This window comes from Oncorhynchus gorbuscha, linkage group LG24 (genome assembly GCF_021184085.1).
Source record: "Oncorhynchus gorbuscha isolate QuinsamMale2020 ecotype Even-year linkage group LG24, OgorEven_v1.0, whole genome shotgun sequence".
Lineage (NCBI taxonomy): Eukaryota > Metazoa > Chordata > Actinopteri > Salmoniformes > Salmonidae > Oncorhynchus > Oncorhynchus gorbuscha.
The window spans coordinates 20322846-20341379 of NC_060196.1; the positions used below are offsets into that span (position 1 = coordinate 20322846).

General features: G+C 44.6%; 1 protein-coding gene across 1 annotated transcript in view; it reads right to left on the reverse strand.

Annotated features, from left to right (window-relative positions):
- Positions 1-18534, reverse strand: part of LOC124012692 (centrobin-like) — a 45090-nt gene that overhangs the window by 25477 nt on the left and 1079 nt on the right. The window contains exons 4-17 of the mRNA XM_046326568.1: positions 16507-16617; positions 15435-15501; positions 15181-15307; positions 14763-14879; positions 12929-13045; positions 12617-12715; positions 12250-12453; positions 11792-11959; positions 11574-11680; positions 9134-9238; positions 8831-8972; positions 8409-8583; positions 7779-7979; positions 3568-3758 (exon numbers count right to left, since the gene is read on the reverse strand). Of these exons, the coding sequence (XP_046182524.1) occupies positions 3568-3758; positions 7779-7979; positions 8409-8583; positions 8831-8972; positions 9134-9238; positions 11574-11680; positions 11792-11959; positions 12250-12453; positions 12617-12715; positions 12929-13045; positions 14763-14879; positions 15181-15307; positions 15435-15501; positions 16507-16617 (1931 nt within the window). The remainder of the gene's footprint in view (positions 1-3567; positions 3759-7778; positions 7980-8408; positions 8584-8830; positions 8973-9133; positions 9239-11573; positions 11681-11791; positions 11960-12249; positions 12454-12616; positions 12716-12928; positions 13046-14762; positions 14880-15180; positions 15308-15434; positions 15502-16506; positions 16618-18534) is intronic.

Consider the following 18534-nt stretch of genomic DNA (forward strand, 5'->3'; position numbering starts at 1 on the left):
AGATATCCCTCTAGTGGTGTGGGGGCTGTGCTTTGGAAAAGCAGGTGGGGTTATCATCGGATGGGGCCACAGCGCGCGCCTGCCTGCCTGACCTGTTCACCGGATGTGCTACCTGTTCCAGACCTGCTGTTTTCAACTCTAGAGACAGCAGAGTAGCGGTAGAGATACTCTGAATGTGATCGGCTACGAAAAGCCAACTGACATTTACTCCTGAGGTGCTGACCTGTTGCACCCTCGACAACCACTGTGATTATTATTATTTGACCCTGTTGGACATCTATGAACATTTGAATATCTTGGCCATGTTCTGTTATAATCTCAACCCAGCACAGCCAGAAGAGGACTGGTCACCCCTCATAGCCTGGTTTCTCTCTAGGTTTCTTCCTAGGTTCTGGCCTTTCTAGGGAGTTTTTCCTAGCCACTGTGCTTCTACACCTGCATTGTTTGCTGTTTGTGGTTTTAGTCTGGGTATCTGTACAGCACTGCGATATCAGCTGATGTAAAGGGCTTAATAAATACATTTGATTCGAGATGTATGCTCTTCACAGATGAATCCCAGTTTCAACTTTACCGGGCAGATGGCAGACAGCATCGTGTGGGCAAGCGGTTTGCTGATGTCAATGTTGTGAACAGATGGTGGGGTGGTGGTGGGGTTCTGGTATGGGCAGGCATAAGCTACGGACAATGGACACAACTGCATTTTATCGATGGCAATTTGAATGCATAGAGATACCATGATGAGATCCTCAGGTCCATTGTCATACCATTTAGCAATCACCTCATGTTTCAGCATGATAATGCACAGCCCCATGCCACAAGGCTCTGTTCCTGGAAGCCGAAAATGTCCCAGTTCTTCCATGGCCTGCATACTCACCAGACATGTCACCCATTGAGCATGTATGTTCGGGATGCTCTAGATAGACGTGTAACACAGCATGTTCCAGTTCCCGCCAATATCCAGCAAAGCCATTGAAGAGGAGTGGGACAACATTTCACAATCAACAGCGTGACCAACTCTACACGAAGGAGATGTGTCATGAGGTAAAATGGTGGTCACACCAGATATTGACCTTTTTAACCTCTCTAGGTTACGTGGGACGCTAGCGTCCCATCTGGCCAACATCCAGTGAGGTTGCAGAGCGCCAAATTCAATTACAGAAATGCTCATTATAAAAATTCAGAAAACATATCTTACATAGGTTTAAAGATTACCTTCTTGTTAAACCAACCAGTGTCATATTTATAAAATGCTTTTTGGCGAAAGCATACCTAGCCCAAAACATAGCCCAGTTGACAAATTATTACAAACAGTAACCAGCCAAGCAGAAGCGTTACAAAACTCAGAAATAGAGATACAAAAGGAAGGTAAGGGATTCATTGTTCGATGAAGTCTCTCTATATCCAATAACCTACATTTTGTTAGCGCGTTTTCTTCAGTAATCCACAGGCTCAAACTCAGTTAAAAAAATCCAAATTGTATCCGTGAAGTTCATAGAAACATGTCAAACAATGTTTATATTCAATCGTCAGGTTGTTTTTTATCCTAAATGATCTATAATATTTCAACCGGAAAAAACTACTTCCTGAATGGATTTCTCAGGTTTTCACCTGCTAAATCAGTTCTATTATACTCACAGACACTATTTTAACAGTTTTGGAAACTTTACTGTTTTCTATCCAAATCAGTTATACCAGTTATATGCATATCCTATCTTCTGGGCCCGAGTAGCAGGCTGTTTAATTTGGGCATGCTTTTCATCCAAAATTCTTAAAGGTATTTTATTGTACCTTTATTTAACTAGGCAAGTCAGTTAAGAACAAATTCTTATTTTCAATGACGCCCTAGGAACAGAACTGCCTGTTCAGGGGCAGAACGACATATTTGTACCTTGTCAGCTTGGAGGTCCAACGTTCTAACCACTAGGCTACCCTGCCGCCCTAACCACTAGGCTACCCTGCCGTATCCGTGACCAACAGATGCATATCTATATTCCCAGTCATGTGAAATCCATAGATTAGGGCCTGAAAAATGTATTTCAATTGACTGATTTCCTTATATGAACTGTAACTCAGTACATTTTTAAAAATTGTTTCATGTCGCATTTATATTGTTCAGTATATTTTATTCCTGTAAAAGGTATGGAATGTTGCACAAGCCCGGCTGTTACTCAATGGGAATTTGCATGGTTAGAGTGCCACCATTAGTGAACATCTGAGAAAGAGAAATAAAAAAATATATATATTGTGGAACAGTAGTTGGTGACATATTATATCTCAAACCTAGACTTTTAAATCTCTTAAGCACCCCCTACAAAAAAACAACTGTAAATGTATGTTTTTATTTGGTTTGCTGCATCTTGGGCTCTGTCGTCGTCTGGGGAAGGGTTCCAAAACATTTCTGCAGCATTGAAGGTCCCCAAGAACACAGTGGCCTCCATCATTCTTAAATAGAAGAAGTTTGGAACCACCAAGACTCTTCCTAAAGCTGGCTGCCTGGCCAAACTGAGCAATCGGGAAAGAATGGCCTTGGACAGGGAGGTGACCAACAACCAGAGTTCATCTGTGGAGAACCTTCCAGAAGGTGACAGCATCAGGCTGTGGGGATGTTTTTTAGCGGCAGGGACCAGAAGACTAAGTCAGGATCAAGGGAAAGATGAACAGAGCAAAGTACAGAGATATCATTGATGAAAATCAGCTTCTGGGACGAAGGTTCCCCTTCCAACAGGACAATGACCCTAAGCACACAGACAAGAAAAAGCAGGAGTGGCTTCGGGATAAGTCTCTGAATGTCCTCGAGTGGCCCAGCCAGAGCCTGGACTTGAACCCGATCGAATATCTCTGGAGAGACCCGAAAATAGCTGTGCAGTAACGCTCCCCATCCAACCTGACAGAACTTGAAGATATGCAGAGAAGAATGGGAGAAACTCCCCAAATACAGGTGTGCAAAGCTTGTAATCGCTGCAAGAGGTGCTTAGCTCAGTTGGTAGAGCATGGCGCTTGTAACGCCAGGGTAGTGGGTTCGATCCCCGGGACCACCCATACGTAGAATGTATGCACACATGACTGTAAGTCGCTTTGGATAAAAGCGTCTGCTAAATGGCATATATTATTATTATTATATTATTCAACAAAGCACAGAGTAATGTGTCTGAATACTTATGTAAACATGATATTTCCTATGCTTTTTTGTATAAATTTGCAAGAAAAAATGTAAACCTGTTTTTTCTTTGTCATTATGGGTAGATTTGTGTGTAGATTGATGAAGGATAAAAACTATTTATCAACTTTAAAATAAGGCTGTAATGTAACAAAATGTGGAAAAAGTCAAGGGGTCTGAATACTTTCCGAATGCACTGCATATGCTTTAGAAATACACTTACAGTTTTGGCAGAAAATACAGGGAGAAAAGTGACTAATTCTCGGGATGGAACTTTTGTAAAATAACAGGGAAATATTCAAACCTAGTTCATAGTTTTAGAGAACTGTGTGTAAGTGAAAGTAAAGAGAACACAGACAGAGTGTGTGTGAGTTCGTGTGTGTCACAGATAGCAAGAGAGAGGTACTCACCATGGCGACATAGTACTGTAGTTCACTCCTCCTTCCGGGGTCAAAGCTAGGGCCAGAGGTGAGGCTGGGACCCCTCTCCGCCCACTGTTGCCTCTCTCCACTCTCAGCTCTATGTCTTTCTCCCTTATGCTCCTCTTCCTCCGCCACACATCCCCTCAGATCTCCCCCTCTGTCACACAGCTCCTCAAGTCCTGCGACACAAACACACAGAAAAGTGGCAATGTAGACAAGCGTAGAGTATATTTAGCTGTGTAGAGAGATTAACCTAGGATGTGTAGGATTGTGTTTTTTGTTCATTTATTTGCATTTGTAAGAAAAAGGGGCCGGAGTGCAGGCTGCCTTCTGAGAATTCTTATGTTTTTTTAAAAACATTTTTTTTTTTTAATTTTGCCTTTACTTAACCAGGCAAGTCAGTTAAGAAAAAAATTCTTATTTTCAATGACGGCCTAGGAACAGTGGGTTAACTGCCTGTTCAGGGGCAGAACGACAGATTTGTACCATGTCAGCTCGGGGGTTTGAACTTGCAACCTTCCGGTTACTAGTCCAACACTAACCACTAGGCTACCCTGCCGCCCCGTGATCAACAACAAAAAAAAACACTTCCTTCCATTCTGCTAGCAAACTTGCAATCTTTGGACAATAAAAATAGATGACCTACGCGGAAGACTAAACTACCAAAGGGACATTAAAAACTGTAATATCTTAATGCTTCACAGCGACATGGCTGAATGAAGACACTATCAACATACAGCTGGGTGGTTATACGCAGCACCGGCAGGATAGAACAGCGGCATCTGGTAAGACAAGTGGCGGCGGACTATGAATTTTTTTTGTAAATAACAACTGGTGCACGATATCTAAGGAAGTCTCGAGCTATTACTTGCCTGAGGTAGAATATCTCATGATAAACTGTAGACCACACTACCTACCTAGAGATTTTATCTGCATTTTTCATAGCTGTTTACATACCACCACAGTCAGAGGCTGGCACTAAGACAGCATTGAATGAGCTGTATTCCGCCATAAGCAAACACGCTCACCCAGAGGTGGCGCTCCAAGTAGCAGGGGACTTTAATGCAGGGAAACTTAAATCAGTTTAACCAAATTTATATCAGCATGTTAAATGTGCAACCAGAGGGGAAAATAAAACTCTGGACCACCTTTACTCCACACAGAGATGCATACAAAGCTCTCCTACCATTTGGCAAATCTGATCATAATTCAATCCTCCTGATTCCGGCTTACAAGCAAAAATTAAAGCAGGAAGCACCAATGACTAGATCAATAAAAAAGTGGTCAGATGAGGCAGATACTAAGCTACAGGACTGTTTTGCTAGCACAGACTGGAATATGTTCCAGGATTCCTCTGATGGCATTGAGGAGTACACCACATCAGTCATTGGCTTCATCAATAAGTGCATCGATGACGTCGTCCCCACAGTGACCGTACATACAGTGGGGCAAAAAAGTATTTTGTCAGCCACCAATAAATTCATTAAAAATCCTACAATGTGATTTTCTGGATTTTTTCCCCTCATTTTGTCTGTCATAGTTGAAGTGTACCTATGATGAAAATTAAAAGCCTCTCATCTTTTTAAGTGGGAGAACATGCACAATTGGTGGCTGACTAAATCATTTTTTGCCCCACTGTACATACCCCAACCAGAAGCCATGGATTACAGGCAACATCCACAGAGCTAAAGGATAGAGCTGCCGCTTTCAAGGCGCGGGACTCTAACCCGGAAGCTTATAACGAATCCCGCTATGCCCTCCGACGAACCGTCAACACAGGACTAAGATCGAATCATACTACACCGGCTATGACACTCGTCTGATGTGGCATTAGACTACAAAAGGGAAGCACAGCCGAGAGTTGCTCAGTGACACAAACCAGACGAGAAATCAGACGAGAAACTACTTCTATGTTCTCACATGCATGAGAGCATCAGCTGTTCCGGAAGACTGTGTGATCACGCTCTCTGCAGCCGATATAAGACCTTTAGACAGGTCATCATTCACAAAGTCACAGGGCCAGACGGATTATCAGGACGTGTACTGGAGGCATGCGCTGACCAACTGGCAAGTGTCTTCACTGACATTTATAACCACTCCCTGTCCAAGTCTTTGATACGAAGGGGGGGACACTCTTGGGGGGGGACCCAAACTGCTACAGACCTATATCTATCCTACCATGCCTTTCTAAGGTCTTTGAAAGCCAAGTCAACAGATTACCGACCATTTCAAATCTCACCATACCTTCTCTGCTGTGCAATCTGGTTTCAGAGATGGTCATGGGTGCACCTCAGCCACGCTCAAGGTCCTAAACGATATCTTAACCGCCATCGATAAGAAACAATACTGTGCAGCCGTATTCATTGATCTGGCCAAGGCTTTCGACTCTGTCAATCACCACATCCTCATCGGCAGACTCGACAGCCTTGGTTTCTCAAATGATTGCCTCGCCTGGTTCACCAACTACTTCTCTGATAGAGTTCAGTGTGTCAAATCGGAGGGTCTGCTGTCCGGACCTCTGGCAGTCTCTATGGGGGTGCCACAGGGTTCAATTCTTGGACCGACTCTTTTCTCTGTATACATCAATGAGGTCGCTCTTGCTGCTGGTGAGTCTCTGATCCACCTCTACGCAGACGACACCATTCTGTATACTTCCGGCCCTTCTTTGGACACTGTTAACAACCCTCCAGGCAAGCTTCAATGCCATACAACTCCCCTTCCGTGGCCTCCAATTGCTCTTAAATACAAGTAAAACTAAATGCATGCTCTTCAACCGATCGCTACCTGCACCTACCCGCCTGTCCAAAATCACTACTCTGGACGGCTCCGACTTAGAATACGTGGACAACTACAAATACTTAGGTGTCTGGTTAGACTGTAAACTCTCCTTCCAGACCCATATCAAACATCTCCAATCCAAAGTTAAATCTAGAATTGGCTTCCTATTTCGCAACAAAGCATCCTTCATTCATGCTGCCAAACATACCCTTGTAAAACTGACCATCCTACCAATCCTCGACTTTGGCGATGTCATTTACAAAATAGCCTCCAATACCCTACTCAACAAATTGGATGCAGTCTATTACAGTGCAATCCGTTTTGTCACCAAAGCCCCATATACTACCCACCATTGCGACCTGTACGCTCTCGTTGGCTGGCCCTCGCCAAACCCACTGGCTCCATGTCATCTACAAGACCCTGCTAGGTAAAGTCCCCCCTTATCTCAGCTCGCTGGTCACCATAGCATCTCCCACCTGTAGCACACGCTCCAACAGGTATATCTCTCTAGTCACCCCCAAAACCAATTCTTTCTTTGGCCGCCTCTCCTTCCAGTTCTCTGCTGCCAATGACTGCAACGAACTACAAAAATCTCTGAAACTGGAAACACTCCCTCACTAGCTTTAAGCACCAACTGTCAGAGCATCTTACAGATTATTGCACCTGTACATAGCCCACCTATAATTTAGCCCAAACAACTACCTCTTGCCCAACTGTATTTGATTTATTTATTTATTTTGCTCCTTTGCACCCCATTATTTTATTTCTACTTTGCACATTCTTCCATTGCAAAACTACCATTCGTGTTTTACTTGCTATATTGTATTTACTTTGCCACCATGGCCTTTTTTTGCCTTTACCTCCCTTCTCACCTCATTTGCTCACATTGTATATAGACTTGTTTATACTGTATTATTGACTGTATGTTTGTTTTACTCCATGTGTAACTCTGTGTCGTTGTATCTGTCGAACTGCTTTGCTTTATCTTGGCCAGGTCGCAATTGTAAATGAGAACTTGTTCTCAACTTGCCTACCTGGTTAAATAAAGGTGAAATAAATAAATAAAATAAAAAATAAAAGGATACTATTTTTGACAATATATCGTATGGACTATAAATCGCAATATTATTTTTTGCGCTAGTTGGCTGTACTTGCACCAAAACTCCAGTATTTTTCCTTCATAGCCTGCTCTCCATCTTTTTAAATAGGGAGACAATTTGTTTTCAGCACTTTTATTTCAATGACTGATCAAAACTTGTTTTCTCTCTTTTGCCCCTGAGCAGCAGACATATGATGAGCAATAAGATTGGAACAACGAATCGCAATAAAAATCACAGCACATATCCTATCGTGAGGTCCCTAGCAATTCCCAGCCCTTACCGTCATATGTTGGTGGTTTCTAGCTGGACGTATGTGGGTACCTGTCATGTTGGTGGTGTCTAGTTGTGGCTCCAGAAGGTTGAAGGAGAGAGTGTGGTTCAGCACGCTGAGGTTTCTACTCTCTTCTCTTCCTGCCGCTCTCTCCCAACTTCTCTCTCTTCCCTCTGTTATCGCTCTTGCTTCACCCTCTCCACTTAATTCACCTCTCTCTCTGGAGAGTCGGAGGACTACTGCTTGAGCATCTGGTGAAACAAATATAATAACTATACTAACAAAAATATAATGACAATAACAATAGAGAAAGCACTTCTCTCAACAAAGACACTGCAGGACTCTACAGTGCAATCATTATACACACTTTTGGGCCAGTGCAAACCATATTGATGTTACATGAGCACATTTGCAAAATTATTTTGGAGCTTAGAAATGGCTAAATAAAAGTGACTGACAAAAAAGATGGCAATGGGGGCTTGTGGATTTGCCTTCATTTACCTTGAAAGTTTATGTTTGATTTGAATATAGTCTCAGATAGACATTCTTGGGAATAGAGAATCAGTGCTTGATCTCTGGCACCGTTTGAAGTTTGAGAAGCTAGCACTTTAAGGATTGAGTGGTCCAATCAGTGAGTTTAAGCAGAGCGGTTTAAAACATAAAATGTTCCTATTGATTACCTTGTGCCAAGCGAGCAACTTCCTCCCCCTCCTGCTCTCTCTGCACCATGTGCGTGTCAGCTGCAGCTCTGTACTGTACTGTAATGTGTGAATTAGATGATGGTTCCTGTAGTAGATGTTGGTTCATCCAGTCTTTGGGCTCGTCCCACAGTGAAGGAAGAGAAGACCCTTCTGCCTGCAAAACAAACACACACAGGTACCTCTGCTGGCTGGCTCAGAAGGCCTTGACCATTGAAAAAACGGATGATAGCAAATCAACTACACCACAAGCCTAATTCAAGAGTCCCATAAGTATAGTTTTTGGCATGCTACACAGAACCAACATTTGCAGAGGCAGAAAGCAAAAGTGCAAGTCAGTATCTCTGTTAACAGGAGGTGACAGAAATGATCTGTGTAGAAACACTGAGTGTGAGTATATGTACCTGTGTGCTGAGCAGTCTCAGTGCTTCTGTCCAATGGGAGCGTAGTAAACTCTGCAGTCTGCTCACAAGCTCCTCTCTCTGCCCTTCGAGCCTCCTCCTGCTCTCCTCCAACAAAACAGACTGCTGCTTGGAGTGGGCCAGCCTGAGAGAGAGACACACACACAAAATGGGCAGAAACCACTACGAGTGCAAAAACCAACCTGGTGTGTGTGTGTGTGTGTGTGTGTGTGTGTGTGTGTGTGTGTGTGTGTGTGTGTGTGTGTGTGTGTGTGTGTGTGTGTGTGTGTGTGTGTGTGTGTGTACCTGGTCTGGTAGTCCTGGGTGAGTGTCCGTGTGTGCTGCTGGTGTTGCTGTAACTGGGAGGAAAGTTCTCTCACATGGCGAGCACTCAGATCCAGCAGCTGATTCCTGAAAACACACGTCAAACACTGTGGAAGTGTGTGGGTTCAAGTTTCAATGTCACATGCACAAGTACAGTGAAATGCCTTTCTTGCAAACTCAAAACCCAACAATCAATAACAATGAAATACTGTAAACACACAAGAAAGAAGCAGTATGGAGAACACAATAAGTAAGTAAATAAGCGTACTATATACAGGGTCAGTTCCAAAAGCATATTTACAATGTCCAGGGATATTGGAGTGATGGAGGTAGATATGTATAGGGGTAAGGTGACTAGGAAACAGGATATAAGACAGAGTAGCAGCAGCTTGTATGTGAGTGGGTGTGTGTGTAGACACTATTAATGTATGTGCATTATATGTTTGAGTGAACAGATGATGGAGTGAGTATGTAGGGCCCTGTGAGTGCGCACAGGGCCCTAACAAAGTTAATTCACATAGTCCGTGTAGCTATTTTGTTAGCCATTTATAAGTCTTATTGCTTAGGGATAGAAGCTGTTCAAGAATCTGTTGGTGTCAGACTTGTTGCACCGGTACAGCTAGCTATGCAGAAGCAGAGTCTTTAGCAATTTTCCGGGCCTTCCTTCCACACTGACTGATACAGATGTCCTGGATGGCAGGGAGCTCGGCCCCAGTGATGTACTGGGCTGTCCGCACAACCCTCTGTAGCGCCATGTGATCGAGGGCGGTGCTGTTGCCATACCAAGCAGTGATACAGCCAGTCAAGATGCTCTCAATGGTACAGCTATAGAACTTTTTGAGGATTTGAGGGCCCATGCAAACTTTTTCTAACTCCTGAGGGGGACAACGAGGAACTTGAAGTTCTCGACCTGCTCCACTGTCAATGTGGACTACTACGTTTCCTGTAGTCCACGATCAGCTCCTTGGTCTTACTGACCTTAAAGGGAGAGGTTGTTGCTCTGGCACCACACTGCCAGGTCACTGACCTCCCTGTAGGCTGACTTGTTGTTGACGGTGATTAGATCTACCACCGTCGTGTTGTCAGCAAAGTTGATGGTGGTGTTAGAGTAGTGCGTGGGAGTACAGGCGGGAGCTCTTTTTTGAGTGTCAGCATGGCGGAGGTGATGTAGCCTACCCTCACCACCACGGGTTGGCCCGTCAGGAAGTCCAGGATCCAGTTCCCGAGGGAGGTGTTCAGACCCAGAGTCCTAAGCTTGGTGAGCTTATTTACAATGACGGCCTACACAGGCCAAACCCGGACGACGCCGGGCCAATTGTGCGTCGCCCTATGTGAGAATGAACAGCATTCTCACATAGGTATTCCATTTATCTAGGTGGGTGAGGGCAGTGTGTAGAGTGATTGAGTCATCTATGGATCTGTTGGAGCGGTATGCAAATTGGAGTGGGTCTAGGATGTCTGGGATGGTGGAGTTAATGTGTGCCATAACCAGCCTCTCAAAGCACTTCATGATTACAGAAGTGAGTGCTACATGATGGTGGTCATATTAAAACATGTGGGGATTACAGACTGGGACAAGGAGGGTGAAAATGACCGTGAAAATGCCTGCCAACTGTCCTGCGCATGCTCTGAGAACACACCCTGGAATACCGTCGGGCCCCACGGAATTGTGGGTGTTGCCCTGATTGAAGACCTTTCATGTGGTCCTCGGAGAGCGAGATCACCCAATCCTCTTGGTCGGGGAAGGCCCTCACACCCAGCACAAAGCATGCATAAAATGCATTGAGTTAGTCTGGTAAAGAAGCATCGTTGGGCAGATCACGGTTGGGTCTTCCTTCGTAATCCATAATGGACTGTAGCCCCTGCCACATGTGGTGGACGTCGGAGGCTGTGTAATATGATTCCACTTTGTTCCTATATTGTCCTGCTCGTTTGACTCTGCAGAGGTCATAGCAGGACTTCTTGTACTTATTCCTGTCTATGGCCGTAGCCTTAGGGTTGTCTATGATAGCTGTGTGTGGTAGCCCAGTTCTTTAGTTTAGCACCAACATTGGTGTTAATCCAAGGTTTTTGATTGGGGAAGCAGCGAACCCTCACCGTGGGGATGTCGTCGCTGATGCATTTTCTAATAAAGCCTGTAACAGAGGTGGTTAGCTTGTCAATGTTATCGGCACAGTCTCAAAACATATTCCAATCAGCGTTAGCAAAGCAGTCCTAATCTCTGTTTCTGGTGACCATTTATCAATGGAGCAAGTCACGGGTACTTCCTGTTTTAGTTTCTGCTTGTAAAACAGTTAGCAGAAGTACAGAGTCATGATCTGATTTGCCAAATGGCAGACGAGAGAGGGCCTTGTATGCTTGCTTGTGGGTAAAATAACTGTGGTCTAGGACTTTATCACCCCCTAGTGGCGTTTGTGTTTACCTGTGCTGTTCTTTCAGGGCAATGTGTTCCTGCTGTGAAGCTGACAGTCTCTCAGTCTCCTGTTTCAGCTTTACTTCCAACTGAGAATGCTGGGCTTCAAATCGGGCCTACGCGCACACACACACACACCTTTTGTAAACAAACCCCCAGACCCCCAAATTTGTAAACAACCCCCCAGAGTCATAAGATCTTGTAAACACAGACAAATAGATATGTACCTGTTCCAGAGCCCAGTCCATGCGCTCCGTGTCCCACTCTCTCCGCGCCTCCAGTTTCTCCTCCTCCAGCTGTAGCAGTCTCCCCCTCACTTTGGCCAACTCTCCCCTCACCTCCTCCAACACCTGTCTTACCTCCAACAAATGCTGCTCCTCTCGCTGCTTGCACTCCTACAAACAAACACATGCACATACACACACAGGATGGTGTCAATTTAGAATGAACTCCAATTCAAGATGCTTTGAGTTATTTAAAGGACATTGATTCCATTAGGTACACTTCATGCACAATTTTAAAAAACACTTCATAAATGGAAATGCTAGTTAGAGACTGCTGTTAGTTGCTAATTAAGAGCTGCTTTCAAGGCTTCCGTTTGCGGCAAACATGTTACTTAGTAACAATTTCAATTGAATGATTTAAACGGACATTCCAAAATGTTGGACAGGAGAGACAAACCCACCCTCTCCTCTTGTAGTTGATTGGCTAGCTGGACTGTCTGGTCCTCCAGCGATCTTCTCTCATTGGCTGTTTGCTCCTGGAGGCAGGTCAGAGCAGTCTGGGCTTCCTGGGCATGTAGATGCAGCTCGTCTCGCTCCACACACAAGAGCTCACACTCACGCCTACAATCACACAGAGACCCTTCCAACTCCACCAGCCGCAGGTCCTACACACACACACACACACACACACACACACACACACACACACACACACACACACACACACACACACACACACACACACACACACACACACACACACACACACACACAGATAGGTGTAAATGATAGTTTGAGAGTATGTGACTGTGTGTGTGAGTTACTCACCAGCTGTCTGTTGGTTATCTGTAGTTCCTCAGTGTGTTTCTGCTCTTGCTCCAGGGCCTCGGCAACCTGAGCAAGAGACTGCTCTAATTGACCAAGGGTCTGGAAAACAAACATGCACGCACACACTCGTAGTGACATTTGTGAATCCTATGTAATAACAACAGCCAATGACAGTCGCGCCACTTGGTTTGGTATAAATATGTGGGATGGTGGTGTGGAAATGTAAGCACTGTCAAATTCAAACAGAGCTATGGATGCAAGGCAGCAACATGTTAAATCTGTGTAAGCACATAAATACTGTGTTTGTGCTACCTCTTGCTGCTTTGTATGTCGTCTCTCCGCCAGCTCCTTCTCTTGCTGTAGTCTCTTCACTCCCTCACTCTTCTCCTGCTCATGTTTCCTCCAGCCTTCAACCACCTTAGCCAGGGTCTGATAGACATACACACAGGTTATTAGTAATATATGGTGACAGCTCCACCTTTGCCTCTGATATTTTCACCATATACAGTACGAGTGAAAAGTTTGGACACACCTACTCATTTGTATTTATTGGGGATCCCCATTAGCTGCTGCCTATTCTTCCTGGGGTCCAAACACACCAAAGCACCCACATTACATATAAAACTAAATATAAAACAGTGAACTATGTTTGTACTAAATGAGCTAAAGATAAAACAAGCATATCCACAACAGAACATTTAATACCACCATACAACATCAATGTGTGCGTAAGCATGTTTTTGTACCTGTGTCTCTCATTCAAGGGTATTTCTTTATTTGTACTATTTTCTACATTGAAGAATAATAGTGAAGACATCAAAATTATTAAATAACACACATGGAATCACGTAGCAACCAAATCAAAATATGTTAAGTTAATTTGTGGAATTTCTTTCCTTAATGCATTTGAGCCATCAGTTGTGTTGTGACAAGGGAGGGGTGGTATACAGAAGATAACCCTATTTGGTAAAAGTCCATATTATGGCAAGAACAGCTCAAATCAGCAAAGAGAAACGACAGTCCATCATTACTTTAAGACATGAAGCTCAGTCAAAACGGAAAATGTCAGTAACTTTTAAAGTTTATTCAAGTGCAGACGCAAAAACCATCAAGCGCTAGGATTAAACTGGCTCTCATGAAGACCACCACAGGAAAGGAAGACCCAGAGTTAGACCCAGAGTTACCTCTGCTGCAGAGGATAAGTTCATTAGAGTTAACTGCACCTCAGATTGCAGCCCGTCAGAGTTCAAGTAACAGACACATCTCAACATCGACTGATCAGAGAAGACTGCGAGAATCAATGGATATTAAACGGGTGAAAATCTGTCCTTTGGTCTGATGAGTCTAATTAGTAGATTTCTGGTTCCAACTGCCATGTCTTTGTGAGATGCAGAGTAAGTGGACAGATGATCTCTGCATGTGTGGTTCTCACGTGACGTATGGAGGTGGTGTGACGGTACTTTTCTGGTGACACTGTCTGTGATTTATTATATTTATTTAGGCAAACTTAACCAGCATGGCTACCACAGCGATACACCATCCCATCTGGTGTGCACTTAGTGGGACTACCATTTGTTGGTCAACAGGACAATGACCCAAAACACACCTCTAGGCTGTGTAAGCGCTATTTGACCAAGAAGGAGAGTGATGGAGTGCTGCATCAGACGACCTGGCCTTCACAATCACCCGACCACAACCCAATTGAAATGATTTGGGATGAGTTGGAGCGCAGAGTGAAGGAAAAGCAGCCAACAAGTGCTCAGCATATGTGGGAACTCCTTCAAGACTGTTGGAAAAACATTTCAGTTGAAGCTGGTTGAGAGAATGCCAAGAGTGTGCAAAGTTGTCATCAAGGAAAAGGGTGGGTAATTTGAAGAACCGAAAATCTCAAATATATTTTGATTTGTTTAACACTATTTTGGTTACTACATGATTCCATGTGTTATTTCACAGTTTAGATGTCTTCAATATTATTCTACAATGTAGAAAATAGTACAAATAAAGAAAAATTCTTGAAAGAGCAGGTGTGTCCAAACTTTTGACAGGTACTGTAGATCCTAAAGATGTGCATGTGTGTGGGAGAGAGCTAGAGAGAGAGAAACAGAGAGAGCGCAAGAGTGTATATGAGTGTAAGGTGTGTCCACACCTTATCCAGCTGCTCGATCATGACGTCCTTCTTCCGGTCAGCTGACAAAGCGAGAGCCAATCTTTGCTGCAGCTCCAGAGCCTTACTCTGCAAAACCAGCACGTGCCGCTCACACTGCTAGAGACACACTTAACGTCACAAACCTGTAGCCCCTGCACGTCACACTGCTCCTGACTAGGGTTGTCCCGAAACCAATATTGGGATAGTGGTACCGTGACAACCCTACTACAGACGCACAGTTACACACCAGGCAGCACCTGCCCCTCACACACACACACACACACACACACACATCTGCCCCTCATACTGGCACATAGAGAGGGGTTAGACACTGACCAGGCTAAAGCAGGGCTGATCCTCAGGAATTGGAAGGTATTGGGGCCAAAGATCATATCAGGATCAGTGTTTGTGTGTTTACCTTGCGGCTGGTCCTCTCCCTGTCTAGGCTCTCCCTAAGGAGAGTGGCTTCCGGGGAGAAGACACCATCAGAACGCAGATGAGAAGAATAACGCGGGAACAACTCCTCTAAACCTCCTACCCCACCACTGGAGAAGAGAATAAGAAAAGTGCAATTTGTTTTACATTTAGTCAAATACGTACCGACTACATAGCTATTATAGAGAAAACAAAAATATATCAAAAAACTAAAATAGAGAAGGTGTATAGTGTTACCCAAGTAGCTGTGAGGTGCTGTCACTGTTAAATGACTGGTTGGGACTCTCTGTAACACTGCTGCCTCCTGCAGGACAATAGAGGGAATACCATATTGGCAAAGTTTGTGTGTGTTTGTGAGAGTGGCGTGTCTGTCTGTCTCCTTTTTCTTCAGTGTGTGTAATCCATTCCCTGAATCCCAGCCCCTAGGCACAGATCTAAGAGGATTGGATAGGTGTAAGCAATATGGTGGTGGTTCCAACTAGGGTTGGGTGATGTCAACCTCTGTCCTATCGTGATTATTTTCCCATAAAACATTGTTATATACACGATGCGATCACCCCCCAAAAAGTGTGCTAAAACTACAGTTGTGCTATAGCGCAAAATAAAATGCAACTCAAGCCCGATGAGGAGGATTTGATGGCTCATTGTGTCAAAAACCGCACTCAGGTCGATGTTGAGGGCATCAGGAGAGGTGGTCATTGACAACTTTGAGGATTGCAGTTTCAGTACTGTGGAGGGAGTGGAAACCAGAATGGGAGGGCTCGGAATAGGTTGATGATTAGCAGGTGGGTTTGTAATTAAGAGGCAACAGTCCGTTCCAGAGTCTTGGCAAGGAAGGGAAGGTTGGTAATGGGGTGGAAGTTATTGAGGATGGTAGGGTCTAGCCCTGGCATTTTTAAGATGGTGGTGATAGCAGCTGTTTTGCAGTTGGAGGAGACTGTTCCGTGGGCAAGGGAGAGATTAGAGATGTGTACGATATATGGGCAGCGAGCAGACTGATGAGAAAAGTAGAGAGGATCCAAGGAGCAAGTTGTAGTCTTGGATGACATGAGTTTTGAGATGGGGCAAATTCTGAGACGGGTTTCAGGGGTGACGGTTGGGAGGTTAACAGGGGAAGGTGCGGCTGAGGGAGAATTATCAGTCAGTGATGAGTTTATTTGGGTGAACTTGTCCTTGAAAAACTGAAGGAAGGAGTTGCAGAGTTCAGTGGAGGAAGTAGAGAAGGTGTCATCATGGGCTGAAGTGGTTTGCTGACAGTCGAGAACAGTTTGGGAGTTCTTATTGAATGATGTTTGAGAAGTAGGCAGACCTGGCAGCATCTGTTGGTGGAGAGGTAGTTTGTAGTCCTCAGCGTGGGCAGTGAGCCCAGACTTCCAGCTCAGGCGCTCCAGTTGGCAGCCAGCTTGCTTCAGGGCGAGAGCTCAGGGGTAAACCAGGGGGAGGAGAAGGAAACAGGTTTAGTTTGGATTGGGTCCAGAGAGTTGAGGGAGACAGAGCAGTGTTTGAATTGAGCAGCTAGTTCACCAGGTGTGTTGGGGGGTGTGGTCAAGGGGCAGGGCAGCGCAATTGGCATCAGAGTTGGAGGAGGCCAACAGCTTTGATGTTATGGAAGGAGATAAGGCATTTGTCAGTGTTGTGGGGTGAGTATGAGGGCAGAAATTAAGTATCTTGTGGAACAGAGATGGGGAAATATTAGTTAAGTTGAGGCCAACAGAGCAGATGAGATCTGGTATGTTTCCCTTGATGTGAGTGGGAAAACTGACAAGTTGGGTAATATTAACAGTCCAGAACAGCAATGAAAGAGGCAGGTTTTGAGTGATGAGTCCATGTGAATTTTCATCATCTCCAAGCAGGGAGAGAGTGGGAGAGCAATGGTGAGTAGTCCAGACAGGAATGATTCATTAACTTTAGGAAGACAGTACACAAGGATAGTGGTAATAGAGCAGGATGATTTGTAAGCAATGTATTCAAACGAGATAGTAGGGACAGAGTTCAGCTATTTTGATTTACAGTTACAGTACACAGTAGAGCAAGGGCGGCACCACGGCTGGTGGAGTGGGGGTGACACAGGTAGCCATAACCAGCAGGAGTAGCATGGTTAAGAGAAAATAAATCACTGGGTTGTTGCCAAGTTTCAGTTAGGAGGAGGAAGTCTAGCTTGTTGTCAGATATTAGTTCATGGAGCAAGGGGGCTTTGTTCATTGATCGAGTGTTGAGGCAAGCAAAGTTAGTATTGTCAAACAGAGGTGAGTTTATGGATAGTGGTACAGTAGGTTGAAGGGGACGTAGTCAGTCATGGTTTACTGTACAAGATGGATTGGAAGTAGGGCGTGAGTGAGACGAGAGAGAGTTAATGTTGCTACCAGTAGTATAGTTGACAGACCAGTTGCGACGTGAGCTATGATGCAGGTAGCAGCGTCTACGTAGGATGCCCGATGAGTGGGCGGGATAAGGACATCATAGGAGAGCCGGAGCCGTTAGTTATTATTCATGCGACGAAAATCAGGGGGGAGTAGTATTTGGTCGGGATAAAACAGGGAGTGGGAATCCATACTATTCCAGGGCAGAGAGCAAACACGAGGAACAGAGAGGAGCCCGTGGGCAGGTGCATGACAGCAATTTAGATCAAATAAAATTACAGATGAATCCACACAGAAACCCCCACGGTTAGCAAAACAGCAAGCCATAGCCCAACTAGCCTACTCTAAACCAGCTAGCACTAGAACCCACAGTCAAAAACACGTGAAATACAATCCTCGCCAGCAGAGCAAAAGAAAGAGAGCGGAAACCTAATGAGATTGACGGCAGGGGTCCATGCGATGGCAAAAGAGTGGAGGCTAGGTCGGGGAGCGCTTCGGTGGAGAGGCCCTATAACTAGCCAGAGAAAAAAACGGTAGCGGCAGGAGCTACTCCGGGCCGCAGGAGAGTCAGAGGGAAACCCGATAGGTATTCCAGAGGGAGATATGGCGGGGGACATCCAAAATAGATACATTCTCTAGGCAATAATCCAAAAGGTGGGTCAGACAACCAGGAGGCTTGCGATCAGAGGAAGAATACAGGCAGATGATCACAGCAGCGCTATCCAGACTATTTTTTTATTTGATTTGTCAGTACATTATGTAAATGTTTTGCTGATACAGTGGTTCAGTTATAGGTTTCTAGCTTTCTAGTTAAATAGAAAGCTAGCTTACACTAATAAGCCAAGGTTGTCAAAGTCACAGAACTTTGGTAGTTGCACTTCTGATTATACTATTTACATAATTAAATGAATACTTTGCTTGTGACTGACAGGTAACAAAATAAAGAACGTCAAAGTGGAACTCCATTGTGGCCTTGT